At 38.1% G+C, this 21,658-nt stretch overlaps 1 protein-coding gene and 1 long non-coding RNA gene across 2 annotated transcripts in view; one reads left to right on the forward strand and one right to left on the reverse strand.

Moving 5' to 3' along the window:
• The window catches only part of LOC138152623 (uncharacterized), a 634,969-nt gene that overhangs the window by 562,841 nt on the left and 50,470 nt on the right, over positions 1-21,658 (reverse strand). The gene's annotated exons all lie outside the window — the stretch shown is intronic.
• The window catches only part of BPTF (bromodomain PHD finger transcription factor), a 193,334-nt gene that overhangs the window by 147,206 nt on the left and 24,470 nt on the right, over positions 1-21,658 (forward strand). Inside the window, exons 21-23 of the mRNA XM_069076836.1 lie at positions 9,809-10,032; positions 11,886-12,105; positions 12,290-13,236. Coding sequence (XP_068932937.1) covers positions 9,809-10,032; positions 11,886-12,105; positions 12,290-13,236 — 1,391 coding nt within the window. The remainder of the gene's footprint in view (positions 1-9,808; positions 10,033-11,885; positions 12,106-12,289; positions 13,237-21,658) is intronic.

The following is a 21,658-nucleotide window of genomic DNA, read 5'->3' on the forward strand; positions in this document are numbered from 1 at the left end:
CAGATTGAAAGAAGAATCTACCAATTGCCTCCTGAAAAAAAAGAACCAAATGTAAGACACTCGGGAATTTCATAGCCAAAATCCAGAACTTCCAGTTCTAAGAAAAATACTTCAACTAGGAAGAGTCCAAATCAAAAAGAATTACAGACTGTATTGTCCAACACTTCGTAGCAAGCATAATAAAGGAGAAAAAAATCTTGAAATATAGTATTCCACAAAGATGAAAGTTTTACAACCAAGAATAATTTACTCACAAAATTCAGTATGATTCTATTGGGGGTAGGCAGGTGGAGATAGATCTTTAGTGAAATAGAGGTCTTTTAAAGCATTCTTGATGACAGGTGCAAAGATAGTAGAAATTCTGAATTGTAAACATAAAGATCAAAAGAAATCTAGATAGTAAATACATTTGGGCAATTGCAAGGGGCTAAATGAGGAAATGCTTCCATTCTACTGAGGGAAGAGTGTCTCTTTGAAATCCTGTTACCTTTAGGGGGTCAAAGAAATTAAATAACATCATTAGAGGGATTGTGTATGATAGTTTTGTTCTATTTTGTGGTTTTAAGAAAGAAAAGGAAAAGGAAGAAATGAGAAAGGGAGAGGAGAAAATTACTATTTCTTATGAATTGGGTGCCTAAGAAAAGAGTAGACAAACATGGAAGAATGGGCAGGGGAGTAGGCATCTTATTATCTCACTCTTTGCCAAATCAGGTAATTTCAGGTAAAGAGATGTTCCTGTGCGTGCGTGCACGCACGCACACACACAGAAGTTAGTATAGAAATACCTTAAACTAGGAAGAAACAGGCAACAAAAAGAGAAGGGGTGGTATAAGAGGGAGAGTATATTCAGGGAGGGGGAGTAGTCAAAACAAGCAGATCAGTTTAGGGAAGTGAAAAACAGGGAGTTTTAGTTTTAGTTTTTTTTAAGTCAGAAACAGGGAGATTATAACAGAAAGTAAATAATCAGATAAAGGTTTAGGTTTGATGAAAAAAGTATTAAAAACAGACCAATTATAGATTACTACTATTGATCACACTACTTCTCATGGTACCCTTTTTTATCTTTGTAAAAGAGGTAGGAGGAAAAATAGAAAACATGTAAGAGCTTTATGATGGGGAAGTGGAAGGGAACACACAACTAGTAGTCATAACAAGATGAAGGTGATGAACTCATAAAAAGCAGAGGAGCATTGATATTAGAGAATCTGACAATGTTTTCTTTACAGGAAATATACTTGAAACATAAGGATTCACAGTTAAAATAAGGGGCCAGAACAGAATTTATTTTGCTTCAGGCAAAATTTAAAAAGCAAAGGAAGCCATTATCTCAGACAAGCAAAGAGCAAAAACAGACTTCCTTAAAAGTAATATAGGGAAATTGCTTTGTGCTTAAAGGCATCATAAATTATTAAATCTTATTAATACATATATGTACCAAATGGCATAATCCCTAAGAGCTATAAGGGAGAAATAATCAAATTTCAGGAAGAAATAGACAGCAGAACTGTGATTAAGTGGTGTTTGTGTGCCTGTTTTAGACCTAGACAGATCTAATCAGAAGCATATTAGAAACCTAATGGATTTTAGAAAAGTTAGAAATGACAGCTGCTCAACTGTGCACAGTCCATCTACAAAATCTGACCATGTAGTAGGGCATAAAAACCTCATGAACACAAAAAGGGAGAAATATTAAAAAATATTTTTCCTGACCACTAAAATAATAAAAATTCGAACCACCAGATAGCTTTTGAAATTTAAATGGAAACTGAGTAATCCTACAACATAATGGGACAAAGAACAAATAATAGAAACGATATAATTTCATTAAATAATGTCAATGAGACCACTAACAAAACCTTTGGGACGCAACCAAAGCAGTCCAGGGGTGGGGAAGAGGAAAAGGAATTTGTAACTCGAAATACCTAATCTCACAAAATAAACATTCTGGAAAAAAATCAAAGAAAAAATAAAATTGAAAGCCAAATTGATTTTTAAAAACTAGGACCTGTTGTTTGTTTATTTTTTAGTTAATAAAATACAGTTTATTATTATAATATTATTCTATTTTTTAAGCAAGGAAACCCAAATTGCTAATACTTAAAATGGAAAAAAAAAAATAAGGAGTGAATAAGGAAAATTATTCCACATTATTATAAAATAATATGCACATACTGATAACAAATGAAAATAAATGTTTATAGAAGTACAAAATACTTAGAATAACAGAGAAAGAGAGAACTTAACCCAATCTTAGAAGAAGAAATAATAGGGGCGGCTAGGTGGAGCAGTGAATAGAGCACCAGCCTTGGAGTCAGGAGGACCTGAGTTCAAATCTGGCTTCAGATACATAACACAAAAACTAGCCTTGTGACCTTGGGCAAGTCACTTAACCCCAATTGCCCTCCAAAACGCAAAGAAAAAGAAATCATAGAAACCATAAAGGATGTCTAAAAATGGGAGGAAACCAGGGCCAAGTAGATTTGTAAATCAGTTCTATCAAAATTCACAGAACTAGGGGGCGGAGTCAAGATGGCAGAGTAGAAGTAGGTCCTCCGCTTGGCTCTGGCTTCCATGTTCCCCAATTCATGTAAAAGGGGTCTCTGAATAAACTTTGGAGCTACAGAACCCACAAAATGACACAGAGAAGCTAACCTCCCTCTGAGGACGGACCAGTGCAGCGCTCTGGAAGCTGAGGCCAGGCCTGCATGAGCCTGAGGTTTTAGCCCCAGGGCGGTCCTGATCAGCCACCAGCTGGAGGGACTCCAGATCACCAGCAGCTGTGGCCATTTCCAGATTTATCAACACATAGATGCAAAGGACAAAGTGACAGGTCAGTGCACTGTGGACAGAGTGCATTGGCTTTTGCTGAAGAAGCCGCTGAGGAGCTGCGGCTGTGCAGCCGCCCACATGTGGCAGCTTCAGCTCCTGGCCTGCAGAGTGTAGGGGGACCAAGCAACCAGTCTGAGGGGTAATTGCTCTTGCATTAACCTGCTTGGATCTGGATTTCGATCTGGGGTGTGTATCCAGCTTGCCAGAGCATGTGGAGGCTTCAGCAAGGGCACCCAACTAATACCTCCGGCCTCTGAGAAAACCGCAGCATTTGGTACAAAGCTCCCTAGACAGATAGCAGAGTCCTACTGTGGCAAAAAGCCCAAAAGTCAAGTAATTGAGTGGCAACATGACCAGGCAAAGGAAACAAAGCAAACAGAAGAACGCAACATTAGACTCCTATTTTGGGGACAAAAAGGATCAAAGCATGGAACAGGAGGAAGACAGTGAAGTCAGAACTCCTGCACCAAAAACTTCCAAGGAAAATACAAGCCGGTTACAGGCCATAGAGGACCTTAAGAAGCAGATAAGAGAAGTGGAGGAAAAATTAGGAAGAGAAATGAGAATGATGCAAGAAAATTATGAAATGAGAGTCAACAGCCTGACTGAGGAAAATAACACCTTAAAAAATAGACTAACTCAAATGGCAAAATAGGCTCAAAAAGGCAATGAGGAGAAGAATGCCTTAAAAAGCCAAATTTGCCAGGTGGAAAAAGAATCTCAAAAGCTCACTGAGGAGAATCATTGCTTCAGGATTAGATTGGAGCAAATGGAAGCTATTGACTTTATGAGAAATCAAGATGCTGTTAAACAGATCCAAGCAAATGAAAGAATAGAAGGCAATGTGAAATATCTCATGGGAAACACCATTGACCTGGAAAATAGATCTAGGAGAGATAATTTAAAAATTATTGAACTACCTGAAAGCCATGATCAAAGAAAGAACCTAGAAATCATCCTCCAAGAAATTCTCAAAGAAAATTGCCCTGATGTTTTAGAACCAGAAGGCAAAATAGAGGTTGAGGGAATCTACCGATCACCTCCTGAAAAAGATCCCAAAAAGAAAACTCCTAGGAATATTATAGCCAGGTTCCAAAATTCCCAGATCAAGGAGAGAATATTAGAAGCAGCCAGGAAGAAACAATTTGAATATTGTGGAAACACAATCAGGATAACACAGGATCTGGCAGCTTCTATACTGCAAATACCATAGAAATCATGTGCATATATAAATAGATGGAGAAAAAATACTTTGGCAGAATGAAATAACCGTTTATGTTGAAAATAAAAAATTTTGAAGCAGAAGATTAAGTACACTGTCCCTTAATATGACAAATAGATTTCTCTAAAAGTAAGACCTAGCATTATTTGCATTGGAAAAATACTAGAGACCTTTCCAATAAGCTCATGGGTAAAGCAAGGATATCCATTATCACCACAGTTATTTAATGTAACTATAGAAATACCAGCTATAGCCTTGGGAAAAAAACAAAAATAAATTTAGGCACTATGCAAAGGCAGAGAGTTAACAGAATTATCAATTTTTGCAGTTTACATGAATGTTTACTTAGTGACTCTAGAGAATATATTAAAAAATTAACTGAAATAATAATTGAATAAAAAAGGAGGATATAGAATATTCACCCCATTCCACCTCCAAAAATAAGTTTTTATGTATATTGCCAGCAAAACCCAGCAGGGAAAAGAAAGGAAATTCCATTTACTTTATCTGTAAAACATGTAAAATATTTGGGAATTCAGCTTCTATGACACACAGGGACTATATGAATACAGCTACAAAACACTCTTAAAGTTTTTGACCTAGAAATATTGACCTAGGTAATTAGAGATATGTTGATTGCTCTTGGTTGAGCCATATAATAAAAATGGAAATAATTCCCAGATTAATTTATCAGATGTAATTAATTTATCAATGCCATGCCTCTTAAACCAACAAGGAGGATACTCTGTAGAACTAGAAAAATTATGATGTTCGTGTAGAGAAACAAAAGTTTCCTCTTCTCTCAAGGGGACTTTAGGAAGTGAGAATTAAGGGGACCTAATTACTGCTGTATCTCAAACTATATTACAAAACAATAATCATCAGAAAACTATTTAGTATTAGTTTAAATTATTAGTTGAAAAATACAAAAGGGTGGCACAAGTGGATAGAGTGCTGGGCTAGGAGTGAGGAAGACTGAGTTCAAATCTGACTTCAGACACTTAAGAGTTCTATGCTGTTTTTCTCAATTTCTTCCCTTGTGAAATGACTTGGAGAAGCCAATGGCAAACCACTCTAGTATTTTTGCCAAGAAAACCCTATATAGGGTCACAAAGAGACAGACACTACTGAGAAATGACTGAATAGCAACAACAACAGAAAAAAATAGAAGGACAGTTCAATAGAAGAGATTAGGTACATAAGAAAATAAAACAGTTCTTTCCCTCAAGGAGTTTACAATCTTATGGGGGAGACAACATGTGAACAAATACTATATGAGGCAGGGACTTTATGCAGGATTATCATATAAGGTAGTATATAGCATCAATAGGAAATAATTATCAGAGAGGGGGCACTGGAATTAAAAGGGCTTAGGGAAAGCTTCCTGCAGAAGGTAGGATTTTATTTTAGATTTAAAGGATGCCTAGGAGATCTTGGAGTGGAGGCAGGAAAGTGTTCCAGGCATGGGAGACAGCCAGTGAAAATACCTGAAGCCGGGGGATGTACTGTCTTGTTTGTGGAACAGCTAGGAAACAAATGTCACTGCATCAAAGATTATGTATTAGGGAGTAAGGTATACGAAGACTGGAGAGGTAAGAGGGGGCTAGGTTATGAAGGGCTTTGAATGACAAACATGGCATTTTGTATTTGCTCTTGGAGGCAATAGGGAGCCACTGGAGTTTATATGGAGGGGAGGGGCTAGGTAGACATGATGAGACTTGCACTTTAGGAAAATCACGTTAGTGGAAAATGGCTTGGAGTGGGGAGAGACAAGGCAGGCAGACTGACCAATCGGTTATTTGAATAATCAAAGTATGAAGTAATAAGGGCCTGCACTAGAATGGTGGCAGTTTCAGAGGAGAGAAGGGTGAATATTTGAGAGATATTGCGCAGGTGAAACCAGGCCTTGAAGAGTGAAGTGAGCAGAACCAAGAAAACATTGTATACAGTAACAGCATTATTATTTTAAGAATGACTTTGAGCGACTCCATCATTTTGACTATTATAAATAAATTAAAAATAAAGTACATATGAAGAAAGAGGTTATCTGCATCCAGAGAAAGAACTGATAAATAAGAGTAGTCTGTCTGATTGGCAAAGGTGACAGAAAAGAAAAGTGACAAGTATTATAGGGGATATGTGAAAGAACAGGCACACTAATGCAGTGTTGGTAGAACTTTGAATTAGTTCAGCCATTCTGGAAAGCAGTACTCAAATCATTAAACTGTTTATACCCCTTGACCTGCTAATAGCATTACTAGGTATAAAGATATCAGAGAAAGGAAAAGTACTTAGACATACAAAAATAATACATCGTTTTTGTTTCAGCAAAGTGTTAGAAACCAGATGAGTGCCCATCATTTAGGGAATGGATGGACAAATTATGGTATATGAATATGATTGAATATTCTTGCTCCATAAAATATGACAAAGGGGACAAGATATAAAGAAGCCTAGGAGTGTTTGTCTGAACTGAAGAAGAATTAAATGAAGAGAGCCAGGAGAACAATTTATATATTGGCTATAACATTGTAAAGGGAAAGAAATGTGAAAAAACTGATGATCAATCCTGACTCCAGATTAATGATGCTTTTCATCTCTTGGCAAAGAGATAATGGACTGATAGATGCTGAATGATACAAGGCCAATATGTGAATTTGTTTTCCGTGGTGGCTTCCTATTTGATAAGGAAGGGTTTTTTTTCAGCAGTGGTAGGGGTCACGGTTGTTAGGTTAATATCAAATGATTCCAAAAAAGAAAAGAGCACCAAGGTACCATTAAAAAAAATAAGCTAGCACAAGGAAATTCAGAAAGGGACAAAAGTAAGCATAGCAGTCTTGGAACTACTATGTTAAATTTGAAATCTATGCAATGAAAACCAAACGCGTATTTGGGGAAGAGTCATAATTTCATAGGCATTTCTTTTCTGAGTTTTTCTTTAGGGGAAGTAGAGCACTTTAGGAAGATGTTGATATTTGTCAAATTCATAAATAAAAGCAAGCTACTTAATATCTCTGTCATCATAAGCAAGTCATACTTTAGCTTTCTCATCTGTAAAATGGAGATAATATACTATTTGCTTTACTGGATTAATGTGAGATAAGCACATTATAAACCATAAAAATTATAAATGTGAATTCTAGTTATTAGAAGACTTTGGAGTCTTTACCATTGAAGGAAGTACTCATATGATATTTCCCATCTCCATTTTGTTGCCAAAATAATTTTCCTAAAGTATGTAAGTCTGACTATGTTATTCAGTAAATTCCAGTGAAAGTTTTTCTGTTCAGTCTTTCATAATTTGACCACAACTTACTTTTTCAGACTTAAATAATACTCCCTTTCTTCTATTCAGTAGTTCAGCCAAACTCGCCTTCTTGTCATATTTCTACACAGGACCTTCCATCTCCCATATTCATGCCTTCACCTGACTCTGTCTCATCCTTGAAATTAGTCTTCTACTTTATCTTATTATTCCCTTCAAAACTCTAATCAAGCACCATTTTCTAACATCAGTCAGTAGTCATTTGTTAAGCACTTGCTCTGTGATACTTTTCCAGATTCTTATAAGCAGCTAGTGTCCTTCCCCCTCCAAAAGCAGTATCGCGTGCATACATGCATGTGTGCATATGGTGTGTGTGTGTTGTAGTAGGAGTAGTAGATACTTATTTATATAGATGTTGTCTCCGCCAGGAGAATGTAAGTTCCTTGAGGGCAGAGATTCACTTTAGTGTTTCTTTAGTTGATATACTGACATATGCTGTGTAGTTGATAAAATGCTTGTGGTTTGAAGTCACAGGTTTGTTCTATGTTAAATACAACTGAAGAGGCAGCTAGGTAGTGCAGTGGATAGAATGGCAGACCTAGATTCAGGAAGACCTGAATTCAAATTTGGCCTCGGAGACTAGTTATGTGACCCTGGGCAAATTACTTAACCCTGTTTACCTCAGTTTCCTCATCTGTAAAGTGAACTGGAGAAGGAAATGGTAAACCACTCCAGTATCTTTGCCAAGAAAACCCCAAATGAGGCCATGAAAAGTCAGACATAATTGAAAAATGACTAAATAACAATAAAATACAGATGAATTATATTAAATCCAGCCTTTTTGAATACTATGCTTCTATTTGATTTCTCTTGCTTCTATTCTAGAAGTGGATACAGATATAGAAATGGAAATTTGGCAAAAATGACCAGAGATAGAATCAGAGTTGGAAGCGTTGTGGAAAGACAGGCACACTGGTATTACTATTGGTATTGTTGTGAATCGGTCCATCCTATCTTAGAAAGCAATTTGGAATTTTGCTTTTAAAGAATTGTTACTAAAATGGCCTGACACTTTTACCTAGAGATCTCACTATTAAGCATAAATCCCAAGGAGGTCAGAGATAGAAATGAAAGTCCCATATACACCCATACACACCCTTTTTGTGATAGTAAAGAACTAGAAAGTAATTGCCCATTGATTGAGGAAGCAAATTGTGGCACATGGATGCAATGAAATAGCTGCATCATAAGAATCATTTATGAAGGATTCAGAGAAGCACGGGAAGACTTATAAGCAGAACCAATAGAACCCTGTACACAGTTACTACAACAAAGCAAATGGAAAGAATAAAAAAATAGAAACTATATGCCTTAATAATGAATAATTTAGCTTCAGAGAAGTTGGGAAATGCAGTTCCATCACAGAAGTTTGGGTTTGTGGATGTGGAATGTTGCGTATATGAGTGAGGAGCATATCATATATGAATGTACAAAGAATTTAAGCACTGACTGTGTGCCAGCCCCTGGAAAGATTAATACAGAAAGTGAGACATTCTGCCCTTGAGAAGCAGAGACTTTTATACAAGGACACAAAGTGATATGTGTTAGCGAGGGAAGAGAGTCTTGGTCTGGGGAGTGATAGATGGTGACCTGATCCATCAGTCAGCTTATGTTAACTTTCCAAAAGCATTGTTACTGGTTGATGACTTTTTCCATAGCAAAAGGTAGAAAGCTGAGTTGAGGGAAATGTTCATATAGCATCCATGAAGATGGCAAGTTGTTATGGTTGGACAGCTGAATGAGATAGGAAGCATAATCTGATCTGATCTGCAGTCATGCAAGTTTACACTCACTGGGGATATTTGAGCCCCAGAGTAGGAATTCTGGAGGTCCATTCCCTTGTACCATTGGTGGTTTAGTGGTTCAGTATCACAACAGTGTTGGTGGCAGAGCAGATGGCAAAAGGACCCAAGTGGACGGCCTGATGGCATATGAAATTTCAGATATGTTTGATGTGTTGATTAGTTTTGTGGAACTGCTTTTTTGTCTTATTCTTTGTTAGAAGGGATGGTTAACTGGGGTGGGGGATTGTGAAGGTAGAATATAAAACAACCAAGGTCAATAAAAAGGTTGTTTGGTTTTTTTTTTTTTTAAAGAAGAAGAATTGGGGGCCTAGGATAACATAAGAAAGCTGGATTGAAAATGGCTTCATAATACCCATGAAGAGTGTCTCTTCACTCCTAGATATACAGATACTGGTTGGACACAGTAATTGCTGGTGAGAGAGACTTTAAATAGATTAGGCAGTTAAGTAGGAAGTTGGCATGGAGGAATCTAGTTGAGTCACTATTTGCATTACTTGGTGAATAATATATGTTAGTCTTACTTGAAGACGGGAATGACTGTATGATATTCTGATTTATTGTATTGTCTCTCAACAATAATGCTCAGATTGTATTTCTAGCATCCTTAATGTTGTGTTGTTTTTACAGGTCAAACTCAACAGGTAGTAACCCAGATCATCAGGGGGCAGCCTGTTTCCACTGCAGTGTCTAGTCCTAGTGCAGTGTCTTCAAGCTCTGGACAAAAGGTAGTAACGTCAGGAGCACCTGTGCCACACGTACAGCCCCCGTCCTCCACCCCACAGCCTCCTCGGCCCCAGCAAGGACAAGTGAAACTTACAATGGCTCAGCTCACTCAGTTAACACAAGGCCAGGTAAATAATGTAAACTACTTTTTGAAATCTTTAAATGTGACCTTTTATGTTACTGCTCTATATAGAATACTATCAGGGCCCGGCAAATGGCTCTTAGCTCCAGGTTCATTGTACCACACCACCCTTCTCTATAAACAGAGGTTCCTCATTTGTAGAGTAGGGAGAAATAAATAGAGCTTGCCTTGTCTCCTTCACAGGTCTGAGGGGGAGAAGTATGTGGGGACTTTGTGGACCTTGAAGTAGTATAGACAGGATTGAATTAACATGTTATAGTAGTAGTAGTAGCAGCAGCAGCAGCAACAATAGTATAACACAGTATTACAGTTAAAATGATGATGATGATGATGATAACAGCAATAGTATATCCCTTAATTAAGCCCAGGGAATTTTGTATCTAGGACCTAACTAAATGTTTGTGGAACATCCCTCAAAAAAGTCCTTCCCTCCCCCCACAACTTCTTAATTCTTTTAGTTCTAGGATAGAAATAATAGAGTTGTTTGCTTCCTCAATTAATTTGAAAGTTACCAAATTTGTCATCAGGATACACTTTTAAGCATGTGTTTTAAACATTCCAGAATTTATATATTTTAGCTAAATGTTATCGATCACTTTATATGATGATTGAAGAGATATTTATTAACAGTGCTAAGTGCTAGGTATGATAAAACAAAAAAGAGAGTTGGTCCCTGACTTCTATGTTTTACATTCTTATGGAGGGGGAAACAACACCTAGAAAGGAGTGGTGGCTAAGAATGGAAGTATTGATCTAGGACCTCTTGGAGGGAAAAATACTGTCTCGCTACTCTCCGAGGCTGGGTGGATAAAGAAAGCTCTCATCAAATAAGAAGATAAAGCCCCAGGGTAGAAGTTTTGGTAGCCATAGCCATGACAGAAGATGGTTGAGTTTAAGTAGTAATGTCTAATGATGTTTCTGGGATAAAATTTTCTAAATGCATTGCACACTTTACTATCTACTTAAGCATGATATACTGAACATAATTTAACACTTTCTTGATCATCCTGGGTCATCATAAACATTGTATTCTGCTGAAATAGTGATGTGCTATTGAGGTACATAGGACTGGGCCGTTTGTCCCTATATTAAATGTCCCCAAAGCTACTGTGATTTTTAGTTTCTTTTGTCTACTTTTTATAGTTTTTTGCTTCCCCTGCTGTCAACTATCACTTTCTGCTGCTATCAGAGTATCTGTTTTTCATGGTCATTCCTCAACCCCTTTTTATAGTTTGTAATTTATCATGGTCTTGAAAACCTAATAAAAATTGTATATAAAATATCTCTAATTTGGTTTCAAATGAGAACTTGGTTGGCTTTCTTGCAAATAAAATCTATAGATTTAATTATCTATATTGTGTGGGGACCTTTTTTTGCTTATTTTTCATTTTTCTGCTACATAAAATGAGGTGAAATTGTAGGATTGCTGGATTTTAGGATAAATAGATGATTATAATATGAAGTTATTTAGTCCATACTCTTTATATAGTCATTATTGAATGCTTCCTTGGAGCTAGTATATTTAACATTTTGTGGATTTGGGTTTTTGTATTCTGTGTCTATAATCTGAACCATATGATTGATTGGGGTGTGTAGGTATATATCTTAGTTTGAGCTTTTCCAGTATGAACTTTTTTTTAATATATGTGGAGGTGTGAGGGGTAGTTTTAAGCCTTTTGTGTTCATCCTGTTTTCCTTTTAAAGTTCCCAGCCAACACCCACAGTAAGTACCCATGTACCCTCAATTTATATTTCTGATTAACAATTAATCTAAATGATCAACATATTTAAGCCTATTCTTTGAGCAATATGCATTTATATGGTGGCTTTTTTTCATAGGGTGGCAGTCAGGGTTTGACTGTTGTAATTCAAGGACAGGGGCAAACTACTGGACAACTGCAACTGATCCCTCAAGGGGTAACAGTAATTCCAGGGCCAGGCCAACAATTAATGCAAGCTGCAATGCCGAATGGTACCATTCAACGATTTCTTTTCACCCCTTTACCTACGACAGCTACAGCGGCCAGCAGTACGACGACAGTTTCCACCTCAACATCAGGTAGGGTTTAGGCTTATTTAAAATGTCTAAAATTGCTTCCTATATATTAGCAAACTAAGTAAAAACGATAGCTCTTGGAAACCAAAACAGAGAATTCTCTACCTTAGAAATGCCTTTTTAAAGAAATGTCTATAGGTTTATGGTCTAGAATAATGGGAATGTTTGGTTTTTTTATTTTTCACAGCTACAGGTGAACAGAAACAAACCACACAGTCAGCTGAGACCCAGTCTCAGCCCATCCAAGCCCTACCGCCAGCTCAACAACCAAGTCAGAGTCAGCCACAAGCCCCACCTCAGACTGTTCAACCTTTAGCTCAGCCCCAGACCCCAAATCAGACTCAACCCCAGTCCCCCAGCCAAGCTCAGCCCCAGCCACAAGCCCAGCCTGAGGTCCAGACTCACACTGAAGTCCAAACCCAAGCAACAGCTTCATCTCCTGTCACTTCTGAAGCACAGCCTATCCCAACACATTCAAATAAGACTCAAGTCACAATACAGTGTCAGTCTCAAAGCCAGGTCCAAGGGCAGTCTCCAGTTCGAGTCCAAAGCCCACCACAAGCTCGAATACTTTCACCAGCTTCATCCAATGGACCTGGAGTATGTCAAGCCCCAGTGCAGACAACAGCCTCACAGCCAGTTCAAATTCAGCCACATACATCGATTCAGATTCAGTCCCAAGTGCAGCAGCCATCACAGCCCCAGCTTCCATCTTCCATACAAACTCTCCCAACAACACAAACTTTGAATCACGTTACTGTAACCTCCCCATCCCGTCCTCAGCTACAAATCCAACAGCCACAGACACAAGTCATTACTGTGCCTCAGCTACAACAACAAGTTCAGGTTCTCTCTCAAATTCAGTCACATGTTGTGGCTCAGATACAGGCTCAACAGGGTGTCGTTCCTGGGCAAATCAAACTTCAGTTACCTATTCAGATACAGCAAGCCAGCCCTGTGCAAGCTCACCAGATCCAGAATGTGGTCACCGTGCAAGCAGCCAGTGTACAAGAACAGTTGCAAAGGGTTCAACAACTCAGGGAACAACAGCAAAAGAAGAAGCAGCAGCAGATAGAAATTAAACGTGAACATACCCTCCAAGCTTCTAATCAAAGTGAAATCATACAAAAACAGGTAGAGTCACAAGTGTTTACTTGTTTTTTATTTTAAAAAGAAACAGTAGCATGACTTACAGTTCTGTAACATTTTATTCATGAGATTAAAAGTGTCCAATTTATTGGTGTCAACTTTTCCTAAACATTTTTAATAACAAGATGCTTTAACCTGGGTAAGCTGCTGAGTTGCTTAAAAATAGTGAACAAATGCCTGTTACTGTTTGCAACCATGTCTAGACATGCATTCAGTATTATTGGGAAATAACTGCTTCATTTTTAAGAGACCAAGAAGTCTGATGATTAAAAAGAAGAGATTTGCACACTATTTGTAATTTTTAGTTGGTTAGTATTAATAAAGAACTTTAAGGTTGAATTTTGGTTTTGAGATAATAATAATAGCATTTAGGTAGCACTTTATGGTTTTTAGAGTTATGTACACATATTTTATTCTCACAACAACCCTAAGAAGTAGATACTGTTATTAACCCCATTTTACAGACAAGGAAACTAAGGTAGACAAAGGTTAAATGACTTGCTCAATATCATATAGCTAGTAAATGTCCGAAGTAGGATTTCATCTTGGGTCTTTCTGACTCCAGGTCCAACACTCTTATCTGTTGTACCACCTAGCTGTTCAGGTACCTAGAAACAATTTCATATCCAATCTCATTTCATTTTGAGATAGTTTGAATTTATCTTAATGAAGTGTGTATCCCAACCATAAGAAAGTTAACCATTACTTAGATTTTTACTCATATCCTTAAAAAATATTTTATTGATTCTTGTTTTTGTATCACACTCAATTCCCAAAATCTTCACCACCATCATAGAACCCTCCTTTGTGACAAAAACAAAGCAGTTCTACCAATCACAGATGATAATGTTTACATTATTCCATTAGTAGTAGACCTCTAGTTTACTTTCTCCCTACTGAGAGTATAATATTGTCTTCTGGAGCCTTGATAGGCTTTGCATTTAATCTAAGTTCTAAAGTCTTTTAGAATTGTTTTCATTTACATTATTGTGATTTGTATGTATGTATGTGCATAGAGAGATATAAATATCTATATCTGTGAAAGTTTTTTGCATAGAGCTTTAGTTATCTTGCACAAATACAAAGCAGTCTCACTGGAACGTCGTCTGAATAATTTAAGTTCTTTTAAATGCCATGAAATCATTTTAATGAGTAAGTTTTAGCTTCCTTAGCTAACTGATGCTAAAGCACTTAATAGAGAGAATGTTTTTGTTTGCATCTAAAACCTCATCTAATTTATTGAAATTGTCCATTTCACAAGACCAGATTTTTTTTTTACCATTTGATTTTCATCTCTGATATTTAGTGTAAGAAGATAATAAGTAGAAAGATGCAAAAAAGTTAGATTAAACTTTTTTTTAAAGTGTTAAAATTAGGGAAAAAAAGATGGATGGGAGCCAACAGAATTTTTATAAAACACAGGAGAATTTCATCATACCTTTAAACCCAAACCTAGAGAACTGAGGAGTAATTCTACATACTCTACAAACATTTTGTTCTTTGAGAAATCTGTTCCTAAGAGCCCAAAGTTCAGTATTCTTTGCCAGACATGGTGGCATGTGTGTATGTATACTTTTGCTACTAGAGGAAGCAGAAGCTTGAGAATCACCTGAGCTTGGGAGTTCTGAGCTAAAATAGGGCTAAAGTCAGTCAGTAGTCTGCACTAAGTCTAGCACCATATAGTGAATCCCCCAAAAGTGAGGAGTGGGTGCCACCAGGCTACCAAAAGAGGGGTAAATTGGCCCTCGTGAGAAACATCATAATTTCCATACCAGTCAGCAGTGGGATTGAGCCCATGAGTGACCATTGTACTTTCAGACTGAGTGAATTAAGGAGACCCATCTTCCCCTACCCCCACATCACTTCTTATGGTTGCATAAAGTTAGTAGTTGTTGTTTGTTCATTTAATCATCTCTGACTCTTCATTATCCTGTGGACCATACTGTCCATGGAGTTTTCTTGGCAAAGATACTAGAGTGGTTTGCCATTTCCTTCTTCGGTGAGTTAGCTAGTAGTAGCTTTTCCTAAATGCAAACTGGATTGCTTCCTAATACTGCACAGTATTTTTCTATGACCACAACACTTAGAAACCTAGTAGGCATGTTATAAGTACTCAAAATTTAACTGAATTCAATTGACTTAAAGCTAACCTAACTTTAATGGAGTTTTCCTAACATCTGAAGTGAGGACAAAGTTCCAAAGATTGGAGGCAAAAGTAAATAGGAAATTTAGACTCACTGTTTGTATTCCCATCGTGGGAAGACAAAGATCAAAACAAAATAGTCCCTGCCCTCAAGAGACTTATGTTCTTTTTTTTTTCTTTTTGGAGGGCAATTGAAGTTAATTGACTTGCCCAAAGTCACACGGCTAGTAAATGTGTTAAGTGTCTGAGGCCGGATTTGAACTCAGGTCCTCCTGACTCCAGGGCCAGTGCTCTATTCACTGCACCACCTAGCCACCCCTAGAGACTTATGTTCTATCAAAGGACATAATACATATATATATATATATATGTAGGTATAAAAGGTATACTAAATAACTAAGAGGAAATGTGGCATAATGCATAGAGGCCCAGAACAGAAGCCTGAAAAAACCTGCATTCAAATCCCACCTCCAACACATAGTGCCTTGATTGGGTTACTCTAGATGATTCTCTAAAACTGCAAGTTGCACAGAAGTTGCCAACTTTCATTAATAGAAGGAGTTTTTTGGTCTGGGAGCCAACCTTTGTACCTTTTCCTACAAAATAAATAAGGTAACTGGGGACAGGGGAGATTATACTAGCAGGAGGAAAGGCTTGATATGGAAGGTGATCTTTGTGTTCAGTTTTAAAGGAAACAAGGGGTTTCAAGAAATGAAGGTGATTGAGTGGGAAGGGGACATGGGAAACAGCTAGCCCAGAGATGGAGATTCCCAATTGGAGCATTTGAGGATCGGTAAGAAGGGCAGTTACAGTCCACTTGGTGGAGTGAGGGAAGGTGAATAGTTGAGGATAATGCTGAAATTTTAGAGTTTAGGTGACTGGAAGGATGAAGGTGTGCCTTTGACAAAAGTAAGTAAACTCATTAAAGGAGTGAGTTTAGGAGAAAAGATGATGAATTCTGTGCTAAGTCATTTGGAGATGTGTGACAAGCTCAGAGACTAGGACTGAAAATATAGATCAAGTAGTCATCTGCATAGTGTTGATAATTAAAACCTTGAGAGTTGATGAAGTTACCAAGTGTAGAGAGAGAAAAGAATAGGGCCCAAGAAAAAGCCTTGGAGTACACTCATAGTGAGTAAATAGGATATGGATGATTAATCAGCAAAAAGAGAAGGCACAAGCTTAGCAGGTAAAAAGAACCAAGAAAGAGCGAAGAGTATCCCAGAGGAGAGTGTTCATAACATCTAGAGGTTGAGAAGGATTGATAAGACTATCTGGCTTAGCCTTTAAGACATCATAGTTGAGTGATGAGCTCAGAGGATTGAGAAATGAAGAGAGTAGAAGAAAGTGGAGATGACTTTTTCTAGGAGTTTGACTTAAAAGGAGGAAAATCATAAAATGATAGCTTGAGGGAATGATAGGATATAGTAATAGTGTCTTTATTTTTGGATCAGGGTGATCACGTTTGTAGACAGCAAGGAAGGAATCAACAGAGTTTGAAGACAGGAAGGGGTTAGGAGGAAAGGAGTGGCGATTTGGGGGGCAGTCTACCAGAAAATATGGAATGGCATCAAGGTTGCTGTGATAGTAATGGAACATAAAGATCCCCTTGTATTGGCTTGGTTTTCAAATTGATTGTGTTAAAACCCAGAATTTGTTAATCCCACCTGTGGGATGGACTTGTTGATGTGAAAAGAAAGTCCTGAACTGGGAGGAGCTGGTGACGTAGATTTGGAGAGACAAGAGAGAGGCAGAAGAACTTTTTGGAAGCAGCACCTCGTGGAGGCAGAGAGAGAGACTAAGAGAATTGCTGGGGGCCACCTTGAATCGCCCTAGACTTTTGAGACCTGCCCCCTGAGCTGCCAAGGACTGAGGAGACATGGCTGTTTTGCTGGTACTTTGTTTTGATGTTGTTTTGCCAGATTTGTCCACTGGTGAAAGACAGTCCTTTTGTTGAAGAAGTCCTGGAACCTGGCTTTTGGTTAAGAAGCCCTGAGACTGTCCTGCAGACAGAGAGTGAATAGTGTCCACTGGTGAAGGGCAGTGCTGTTGTTGCAGGGGTCTGGAGACTGTCCTGCAGACAGAGTGAATACTGTCCACTGGTGAAGGACAGTGCTGTTGTTGCAGGGGTCTGGGAACCTTTCTGTTGGTTCAGAAGCCCTGAAGAAGGATTTTCTTGTGGTATATTTACAGAAATCCTGGGAGAGGGTTTTGCTAATGTTTTCAGGGGTTCTAGGACTGTTGTACAGACAGAGGATGAATTAATGAAGGGACTGGCAATGTATCTTGTGGCCTTGCTAAGCCTTGTCTCCCCAGGAACTAAGATTGCTGAGAACTTGCCTCCTGTCAAGATGAAGAAAAGACCTCCATTTGGGTATTAAGTGCTGTGCTTAAACTTGATGTAACTCTGGGGTAGATTCAATTGTGATCCAGGGGTGGGGAACTTTTGACCTTTTTGTGTTCTATGGTTGAACAAATGAATGTACTTTACTTAGATTGGAAACTAATCTCCATTTGAGAAGAGGGGCTTTGTGGTGGACTAAATGAAGGTACAGCCTAGAGGTGGAGTAGTATTTACTCTCTGTCTGCAGGACAGTCTCAGGAGCTCTGAACCAACAGAAAGGTTCCCAGACCCCTGCAACAACAGCACTGTCCTTCACCAATGGACAGTATTCACTCTCTGTCTGCAGGACAGTCTCAGGAGCTCTTAACCAACAGCCAGGTTCCAGGACTTCTTCAACAAAAGGACTGTCTTTCACCAGTGGACAAATCTGGCAAAACAACATCAAAACAGACAGACAAAGTACCAGCAAAACAGCCATGTCTCCTCAGTCCTTGGCAGGTCAGGGGGCAGGTCTCAAAAGTCCAGGGCGATTCAAGGTGGCCCCCAGCAATTCTCTTAGTCTCTCTCTCTGCCTCCATGAGGTGCTGCTTCCAAAAAGTTCTTCTGCCTCTCTCTTGTCTCTCCAAATCTACGTCACCAGCTCCTCCCAGTTCAGGACTTTCTTTTCACATCAACAAGTCCATCCCACAGGTGGGATTAACAAACTCTGGGTTTTAACACAATCAATTTGAAAACCAAGCCAATACAGGGGAATCTTTATATTCCATTACTATCACAGTTGCATATAGAGGAGTTGACCTTGGTAAATAAACCATTCACCTCTTCATCAGAGGATAATGATCAGGTGAAGAACCCAGGTAGAAAGGAGGAGAGAATAGGAGTTGATGTCAAAGGGTTTTGAGATATAGGAGTAGGGAAAAGAGGAAACAAGACAAATGGATTCTTTTATAAAGTCCTCAGGTTAGAGGATAGGTGGAGGCATTGCATGGGAGGCTTGCAATGAGAGCAAATTTGTAACCGCTTTTGTGAGGATAGAGAATTAGTTGGGGAGGATTTTTTTTAGCTCCTTTTTTATGATGAAGATCTGGTTGAGAAAACATAACACAAATTTGTAGTGGATCAAATCATCTTAGTTGTTTCATTTCTTCCGGCTTCATTCATGGCACATGTGTAGAAACAAAGGAGAGAGATAGTGTATTTCAGAATTAAGCTTTAGCAAGCCATGAGCAAGGATAAGGGGGCAGGGAATTTGAGAGCAGAGGACAATGTCAAGTAAAACTGGTTAATTCTCCAATCAGCATAGGAAATGGAATAAAATTAAATCAGAGCAGAGGTGTGGTGATTTAGGAGACTGCTGAGACATAGAAGTGAGAGAGAAGACTAAGTTCAGGACAGTGATAAGGAATAGAGATGGAATGGTAACAATGGTTATATAAAGGAGTTTGGGAGGTTTTGTTCCTAGAAGTGAATCCCTTGTGGGTGATAATAATATCAGGGGTGTGACTACCCCTACTGTTGAGGAAACTGAAGAATTGGAAAATTAAGATGTTTGAAAAAACATCAAGTATGTTGAAGTCCCATAATTAGAAGGACAGGAGTTGAAGTGGAAAAGAAAGGTACTGAGTCCCATAAGAAAGGTGGGAGAGGTACTGAATACTTTAAAAAAGGAGAGTGAGAGAGAACTGCTACTAGAATCTGTGTTGGGTAAGCCATTCTCACAGGAAGAGAGGTGGCTAAGTGACAGTACAAAGGACAATTCTGGAAGTAGCAGTGGAGGATGAGGATCCCCACTCTCCTTCCAGGACCAGTATGTGTGTGTTGAGGTGGGGGGTGGGGAGAATGAAAGAGGGTACACCTAATACTGTGGAAAGGTAGCCTAACATTCAGCATCATCTTTAGGAAGTCAAGTCTCTGTGAATATTGAAGCTCAAAAGAGAGTACAATGGAAGGAGCATGCAGAACTAAAGTGTGGTTATGGAAGATGGGTTGAGTTGCATTTGTGAATAGACCACTTTCCATAAGTGAATAAATGGATGACTTTCATAATTTTTTTATTATAAGTCCTGCATTTCCAAGGCAAGAATTTCTGGACAGTTTTCCTTTACATAAACTTGGAAATGTATTTGTCTGTTGTTCTTTTACCTAGTAATAGCATAGCTATACCTATACCTATGACTGCTTTAAAAAAAGTTGAGTTTATCTGTCCTTATTTCTTAGGCATTTTATTTTCTGAATTGTTACTTCTTTGAATCATACAGCATAAGTGTTTGGAATAATGTAAAGGTTTTAATCACAAGTTTTTGAATGTTTCATTTAGAGTAATGGACCAGAGACAGGGACTAGAACTATGATTTCATCCTATAAGGAGCTTCTAGGGAAAGAAACTTCCTCTGCCAACAAAGATCACATCCTCTGCAACTTTTACTATTAGACTGAAAGGTTGAGTGACTTAATCCAGGGTCATTAAACAGTTATATGACAGAGGTAGGACTAGAATCCAGGTCTTCTTGGCTTCAGGACCTGCTCCCTACACTACATATCTACTAAGGAGACTTACCCACAAGATCAAAGATCTTCCCTAATTAGAAGAACCTTGATAACCTTAATCTCTTGCCATGTTCATATTTAGGCATATGTGGTTTTTGCTTAGCATGTCTTTATTGGAAGGGCATTTATGTCATTCAACAATCAATCAGTCTTGGTTTTTTGTTTTGTTTTTACTTTTTAGGAACACAGGGATTTAAAAAAAAATTAACATGCATTTATTTTCTTCAGGTGGGAGAGGGGGATAATAGAGCCTTTCTAACAAATATACATTGTCATGGAAATTAAGGGATTTTTTTCCCCATTTTATGCAACATTCTGTTCAATGCATGAGATTTCTGTTTAGCCATATAGATCTTTGCTGCCTGCTTTTGATCACTAAATGATCATGTTGTAGGATTTAGCACTAAAAGAGACTTAGAAATCAAGTCCAACCCCCTTCTTTTATAAATAATAAATATATAAATATTGTATTATAAATGTAAAATGATACATAAATAAACCTTTATAAATAACCACTTAAGCATATTTCTAGATAATTCATTCTTTTGATTTTTGTACATTCAATGGCGCATCAATAATTCTGGAGTATAATACTTGTTTTTCTTTTTCCTACTTGGTCTAATTTTCAATTAATAGATAAGTATTTATTAAATACCTCTTATATACTCAAGCAGAAAGGAAATGGTTCCTGCCCTCAAGGAGCTTACATGCTGTTAGGGAAATATGTGTACATAAAAGTACATAAAAAAAATATGTATGTTAAGTTTGAGGACAAAACACCATCAGCTGGATGATCAGGAAAAGGCCTCATTTAGAAAGCAGGTAACACAAATTGAGTGAAGGAAACCAGGAATTCTAAGAAGTAAATATAAGAGAGGAGAGTTTGTGCAAAGGAACAGAGGGGATATGGCAGACAGGCTCGAAGGGTAGTTTGTGTCAAGGGAGGTAGGAGCCAGACTATAAAAGAGTTTGTATTTAATGCTAGAGGTAAGAGGAAGACATTGGAGGGGAGTGACGTATCAGTCCTCTGATTGAGGAGTATCACTTTAGCAGCCATGTGGAGGGTAGTTTGGAGAGGGGAGAGATGCGAAGCAGAAAGAACAGTTAGAAGCTGTTGCAATAGTCTAAGCAAGAAATAGTGAGCGATGACTATTAAAAGGAAGGAAACAGAAGTGAGAGATTTAATGGAGCAAGAATCAACAAAACTTGGCACCTGTTTGATTATTTTGACTGACTGATCAAAAATAACCTTGCAGACCTGACTAGAAGGAGGATAGTGTCCTCAACAAGAATAAAGATGTTTGTAAGAGAATGGGTTTGGGGAAAAGATTATAATGAGTTCTACTCTGAGTAATGGAAAAACCAGTGAAGAA

Source organism: Petaurus breviceps, unplaced genomic scaffold (genome assembly GCF_028583685.1).
Source record: "Petaurus breviceps papuanus isolate PSGF00001 unplaced genomic scaffold, PetGlider_PUasm1.0 90925, whole genome shotgun sequence".
Lineage (NCBI taxonomy): Eukaryota > Metazoa > Chordata > Mammalia > Diprotodontia > Petauridae > Petaurus > Petaurus breviceps.